General features: G+C 50.9%; 2 protein-coding genes across 4 annotated transcripts in view; one reads left to right on the top strand and one right to left on the bottom strand.

The window, feature by feature from the left end:
- Positions 1-6803, bottom strand: part of Gal3st3 (galactose-3-O-sulfotransferase 3) — a 27178-nt gene extending 20375 nt beyond the window's left edge. Inside the window, exons 1-3 of the mRNA XM_010636172.2 lie at positions 6586-6803; positions 2975-3277; positions 4-718 (exon numbers count right to left, since the gene is read on the bottom strand). Of these exons, the coding sequence (XP_010634474.1) occupies positions 4-718; positions 2975-3099 (840 nt within the window). The 5' untranslated portion in view covers positions 3100-3277; positions 6586-6803. The remainder of the gene's footprint in view (positions 1-3; positions 719-2974; positions 3278-6585) is intronic.
- The window catches only part of Sf3b2 (splicing factor 3b subunit 2), a 24891-nt gene continuing 18191 nt past the window's right edge, over positions 110-6809 (top strand). For all 3 annotated transcript variants that reach the window (XM_010635917.2, XM_010635916.2, XM_010635915.2), the window contains exon 1: positions 110-174. The gene's annotated coding sequence lies outside the window, so the exon portion shown is untranslated. The remainder of the gene's footprint in view (positions 175-6809) is intronic.

Raw genomic sequence — 6809 nt, 5'->3', positions numbered from 1 at the left:
CGCGGGAATGGCGGCCAGGCGCGAGCTGGCGGCGCGCGCGTTGAGTTTGGCGTAGAGCACATCGTCCAGGTCCCAGGCCAGGAGGCGCCGCAGTAGGACTAGCGACTCGTCGAAGTATTCGGCGATCATGACGAGCGAGAAGACCTCCTCCACTTGGCGGATGAGGCCTGCCAAGTAGGCGGCGTCGTTGCGTGGGCTGCGCTCGTTGTCGCCGCCCAGGTCATAGGCAAGCGTGTTGTGAGCGAACATGGCGAAGTGCTCACCTGCCCGGTAGTAGGTCTCGGGGGCTTGAAGGAAGGCCTCGAGTGACGCGTTAGGCACTCGCCGAAAGGCCGGGCAGTACTGGTTGTAGTAGCTGAAGAGCGACTCAAACATGGCGGCCGGCTCGCGCAGGATGGTGATGTAGATCGTGCCGGGCGGCATGAGGCGCTCGAGCTCAGCGCGGTCGAAGCGCAGGTGGCTGGCCAGCACGTGAGGCGGCCGCGTGGCTGGATGCACGAAGTGCGCTGAGAAGTTGCGTGGGTAGCAGAACTGGTGCTCGCAGCTCGGGTGCGGCAGGGCCACTGTCAGGTTGTGGCGCTCGGCGAAGCGGAACAGGATATTCTGCACCGTTGTGCCCGCTGTCTTGTGTGTCTTCAGGAAGGCCACTGTCATGTGCTTGGGGCGCGGTGGCGACTCCCGCAGAGGAGGGCAGCTCAGGGGGAACAGCTTGGGGTACCTGCAGGATCCAGGAAGTGTGCCAGAGGAGCGTGAGAGAGGGTGCAGCTTGACCCTCACCCCTCCCCAAGAATGGTGGATGTATCCCAGAGCAGCCAGCCAGAGCTTCACCTTGGGACGATGAGAGGGGTGGTGGAACCTCTAAAATGAGCTCTTTAATCACTAGCCTCCTGATAGCTATATTCTTGTGTATTCCCTTCCCTTGAGTGTAGCTGTATTTAATGACACACCTGTGAAATAGGACAGAAATGATGGATGTCGCCTCTGAGATGATATCATAAAAAGTCTTCCATTTTGGTATTTTTCCACTGTCCCCAGGATAATTCACATTGGGAGAAGTAAGTTGCCATACTGTGAGCAGCCCTATGTGGGAGATACCACATGAGACCAGCCCACAGTTAACCGAGGGCCAGGCCCATTAACCTGCTGGGAGAAATGAAGACTGCCAGATCACATGAGTGAACTTGGAAGGGAAACCCTTCCAGTCAAGACTTGGATGAGACCACCACCCTGACGAGCATCTTGTTTACAAACCCATGAAAGACCTTGAACCAGAGCTACCTAGCAAACTACTCCTAGATTCCTGACCCACAGAAACAGAGAAAATAAGTACTACTTATTTCCAGCGGCTAAAGTTTTAAATTAATTTATTTATGGAGAAATAGATAAGGGGCCAAGGTTCTTGGAGATCCTTTAGGAGTCTCACTTTACAGATGTGGAAACTGAAGATCAAAGGAAAGCCAGGCATGGTGGTGAATTCCTCTTATATCCTAGATAGGAGGCTGAAGCAGGAGAATTGCAAGTTTGAGGCCAGGCTGAGCAACTTAGTGAGAACTTCTCTCAAAATAAAAAGGACTGGTGCCCATGTGGTGGCATACGCCTATGAGCCCATCACTCAGGAGACTGAGGTAGACGTTTGAGGCCATCCTGGACTACATAACAAGACCCTGTCTCAAAAAAAAAAAAAAAGAGAAAAAGAGACTGAGCTATAACGCTAGAGGTGCAACCCTGGGTTTGATCACCAGTACCCACCTCCACACACACACACACACAAAGGAAAATGGAGACAACTGAGTCATCAAATCCACATTCTTTCTGATTTTTTTTCACATTAACTGGTTCCTCACATTTCAGAGGGGTGCACTAAGCTTTGCAGCAAAACACTATTTGTGAAGCTTCTGTTAAGGTGTCTGGAGCCTCATTCATTTATTCAACAAACATTTTTTTGAGCATTTATGTGTCAGGCAGTGTTCAAACTCAAGAAATACAATAGTATACAAAACATAATCCAGCCCTCATGAAGTTTTCATTTGTGAGCCTCTTTTTTAAAACAAGTGTTTGGGATTACTGGTGATTTGTAAGGTCTCTGCAGGCTTTGGTTCACTTTCCTGTTTCTTCTCTCCTTAAGCATCATGTAATAAGGGCAACCCTAAGCAGCTTTGAGAACATAATTGAAATTTCCTCTCTGTGGGTGGTTTGGGCTAAGGATGTCTACACAATCACTTATAAAACCAGCATGTCATTTATAAAAGGACACTGGGCCCATTCACACCATTCTCAGGAGCCAGGGTTGCCATATTCCTGTAATCCCAACACTCAGGAGGACTTCCGTGATTTCAAACCCAGTCTGGGCTATACAGTGAGTTCAAGGTCAGCCTGAACTGCATAGCAAGACCCCTCCCAAAACAAAATAAAAAAATCTCAAATATAAACAAGCTCCATTCTTGAGGGGAAGACCATGTAGACCATGTAGAAAATGGAGAAGTTGAGGTCCTGAGAGGGGCAGTGACTTCTTAGGTTCAGAGAGTCAGGAGCAGGGGCCAGGTTAAAATGATATCCTATATCAGGGTGACTAGCAGGTCACATATATTCTCATTTTGTAGATGAGGAATCTAGGGCTCAGAGAAGTGGGCATTACACATGAAATAATGAAAAGTTGTTTGCGGTCTACTGGGAAGGCACTTAGCCACAATGCTGTGAAAAGAATTAAGGCTAGATTTGAACCCCAGCTAACTCTTGGACTGAGAGCAAGTCACTCAGTTCTTTCAGTGAAGACCAGTACCTGTTGTGTTGCTCAAGGACACATATGGAAAATACTTTCAGGATAGAGGGAAGGAACAAAGCCCAGTAGAGCTTTTCCTGCAGGTGAAAGAATGGGAAGGGGACCAGCCAATCCTGTTGCTAACCCAAGGTGTTTCTAGGCAAACACATTTCCACTCCCTGGGCCCTGCCCCTCCATGTGGCCCTGACCACTTACCAGCTAAGCTGTGCCCCCTGGTGGAGAAGGAGGCTTATGGTGCTGCACCCCAGCACCAACAGTAGGATCTTCCTGCGGCTTATCATCTTGGTGGCCTGCTGCAGTTGCTGGAGAATAGGTGGCATGGTGGAGCGCCACCCCCAGACTGCCCTGGGCCTCACTAGCCAGGATTCCCTTCACCAGCACTCATGGGGGCTCCTGGGGCTCTGGTAGCAGGGCCAGGGTTCTCGAGAAGCCTGGCAGGAGAAGGAGGCAGACAGGTTTGCAGGAAGCAGAGGAGATGGACTCCAGACCCTCGAAGAACTGCTGCAAAGTAGAACTCCAGTGAGTAGGGTGAGGAGAGAACAAGAGCAGATCAAATTCATACCTCCTATCACCAAGGCCTATCTTCTCACTGTTCCAGTAGCCCAGTCTTGGGTGGAATTACAGGGCCTGGGGTGTGGCCAGCCCTTCAGAGTGCAGCTACTCTGTCCCTTGAGCCCTGTCTCTGTCTTTCTTCATGTCTCTCACTAGTCTTTATCTCATGGCCATTTGTATCTGCTCCCATAACAGGCTGGCCTTAGCATTTGCATGTGGCTTAGAGTACAGAAGTCTCAGTTCAAGGTTTGCCCTCCCAAACTTCTTGCTTGATTGCTTCAGCCAATGGGTGGCCCTAATTCCCCAAAGACTGAGCTCCTCAGAAACATGGGCCAGGCTTTCATTTCCTTGAATCTCATATCAGTTTTGCAGGCTTACTGTATGTTCCATACTATTACATACTAAAGCCATTTACTACTCACTACCATTCTAGTAAAGTTAGTATTCCCACTTAATAGATGAGGAAAATGAAGCTCTAACAGGTGACCTCACTTGTCTGTGGTCACACAGCTGGTGACAGCAGAACTGCACAGCAGACCTATTATTCTTTCTGTCCTCAAAAGTTCATGCCCTTGGACATCTGCTATTTCTATAGAAGACTGATTTCCCCATCCCTGTCCTGATTCTGGCAATTCTGTATGCATCTCAGCGCTGAGCACTCCTGGATGGCCTCCTGCCTATATATCTTAGGACTCATAAATCCAAGAGGGAAAGGACTTGAAATTATTCACTCCTATCTTGAACCTGAAACCTAGGCAGCCCCATCAGCTGACTCTGTAGTGGAGGTGACTAGCCAAGGCATGATGGCAGCCTGGGAGGGTCAAGGTAGAAGTGTGGAGAATACAGAGGTGGCTGCTAACAATCTCTAGCAAGAAGTAAGCCTCCATCCCAGGTGAGTGGCAGGAGTGAGGTGGGAGCAGGGCCTGGTTTCAGGCCAGTCTCCTCTTCCTGAATGGATGTCTTGGCTCAAGGGCAGCCCAAATTTGTGGCATCCTGGGTAGAATGTCATCTTCAGGAGCCATGCCTGTCCCTAGGCTACAGTAGGTCTCTGGTTTGCCCCAGGGGTATATGTTCAGATTCTGGTTCAGCTTCAGCCCTTATACACACCTCTTTTCCAAAGGGGAGGGTGCCTGGAACCTTATGGGCATGTGTATGTGGAACTAGAACACCTGGGTCCCAGGAGGGGTGAGGTAATGTGAAAACCCTCTGATTGCCTCCTACTCTTGGCTTCCAATCTCTTTTTACCTCCACACCCCCATTAATCCTGGATTACATTTAAACCTGTTTAGGCAAAAAGATGTCCTAGTTATGCTTCTCCATCTCTCCAGGCCCCATCACGTGGTTTTCCACCTGCCTTCAGACAATCTTCCTGGAGCCAAGGTGAAGATTCCAGCCACAGAGGACAATGAAGGGCAAATAGAGGCAGCCTTATGGTCCTGCCTGACTTTTCAGATTTCTTGGGGCAGAGAAGGGTTGCCTCAGCCTGAGTAGAGCGGCCAGCAAGAGAAAGTCATAGGGGCTGGAAATTTAGCTCAATGGTGCTGGCAAGGCAGGTCATGAGTTTGATCCCCCCGTCAAAAAAAGCAAGTCAGAAAAGCAAGGCCCTTCCATGATGAACTCCTCTTTGTCATGCATCCTGCCTAGTGGATTTGAGGACTAGGTGGAAGTTTTCCAAGGAGAAAAATGAAGATCAAAAAAAAAATTTTTTTTTTGGTAACCTAGTTGAAACTGCTCTATTTCTCAGAACTGGAGCCAGCAGAGGAGGTCAAAACTATGAGACACTACAGCAGGCTTTTCCTTGGCCATATAAAGGTGATGGGGTGCCTGATGTCACCTCAGTCCCAGCTTGACACCTGCCAGGAGATAGATATCATCAGTGTAGGAACTCTCTGCACACCCATCCCTCAGAGTCTGTTTGGCCTCTCTCAGTGAAGATTGTTTATCACCTCCAGATATAGCTTGGTCCATTACTGAGCAGCCTCCACAGTTACAGAATTCTTCTTGGGACAGAGGGATCACCCTGATGGCTGCACCCTCTCCATCCTCTTCTGTGCTGTGTGGCTCCTGCTTTTCCCAGAGCACACAGCACATTTTTCTCCATGACAGACTTTCAGGTATTTGAAAGCAGGAACTCTGGCTCCTCTGGGTGGGCATTCAGCCAGGCAAAACATTCCAGGTCCAGATAGAGGGTTTCACTCGGACACTGGAGAAGACCTGCCTACCTCAGCCAGGTCAATGCAAGATGCCCCATTTGGAGATGAACTTAGGGCAGGGGAGACAGAGGGACCATCTGGGCTGGGTTTCCCTCTGGTCTTTAGGTTGATGCAGATGGGTGGCAATGCTGTTTGGCCAGGCTTTAGAGCAGTGGTTCTGGCTTTTGCGCCTGCAAGAGACTTCAGACTACTCCCCAGTGTCTTCTCCATATATATAGAGGTTCCCTCTGTCATCCCAGGCAGGTCAGGGTGCCAGCCTCATCAGAATATCAGAGCTAATTTTAGTCAAAACAATTTACCTCAGGCCTCTGCCCAGTTTTGCAAATTACTTTCTTTTCTCCAGGGAACCAAAGAAGAAATGGTATAAACGGCCAGAGCTTTGAAAACTGGCCTGAATGTTCGCCCCCAACCCAGTGAGCCCTTTCTGTTTCCTCTGAGCTCCATGGCTGACACCAGTGCACTAAAAGTGGGGGGTCTGGCCTGGACCACTGGACTGACCTCCTGATGACCTGGAAACCCCATCCTGACCTGGAGGATGGCACAGACCGTGGAGGAGAGAAACTGATCCAGGGCCCCAGAGACGAAGTAGCAAGGGTAGAGGGAGTAGCACATTAATGGCTCAGGAGATCGAGTATCTTTCCACCTCCCTCTTTTCCTTCTTCCCACCCCAGCTTGCACAAGGTCCCCCCAGCCTCCTCTCCCTGTCATCCACCCCCGCTTCATAGCTGCCTCTGAATTCCCTTCATCCTCCTTTCTCCATCACTACCACCCCCACCTTATCCCCATTCCCTCACTTTCACTCCAGCCTCATCCAGGGATCCTGGAATGGCACCGGTACCTGGTCACCACAAGAGATAGGCCAGAATCACCCTCTTGCTCTGTCCTGTCCCCCTCCCCGGAGGCAGCAAAGAGCCCTTTCCTTTTGGTCTCCAGGAACTAGGCCCCCACAGCATTCTCCCTTCCCGCCTCCTCCTTGTTCACCATCCCCGTGCGGTCCACCCGCTTTCCCCTCAGCCTCAGAGTGGCCACTGCAGTACTCACGCAGCGCGCGCGCGAGCTCAGCCTCCCACCCCGGTGAGGGGTGACTCCCCGCTCCCTCTGGACCCTGGTTCCGAAATCCGCAAGGGTCTGAGGGCGCTGGGACCCTGAGAGCAAAGTACCAGTTCGATCGCCTCCCAGCACTTGGATGGGATCAGGTGGCGTCGGCGTCCGCTAGCTCGGCTCCTTTCGGCTCTGCCCGCCGCCCGCCCCACATCTCACTCCGG

Source organism: Fukomys damarensis, unplaced genomic scaffold (genome assembly GCF_012274545.1).
Source record: "Fukomys damarensis isolate Sample0158 unplaced genomic scaffold, DMR_v1.0_HiC HiC_scaffold_27, whole genome shotgun sequence".
NCBI classification, from domain to species: Eukaryota; Metazoa; Chordata; class Mammalia; order Rodentia; family Bathyergidae; genus Fukomys; species Fukomys damarensis.
The sequence above is the reverse complement of the archived record's forward strand: the minus strand, read 5'-3'. Positions and strand labels throughout refer to the sequence as shown.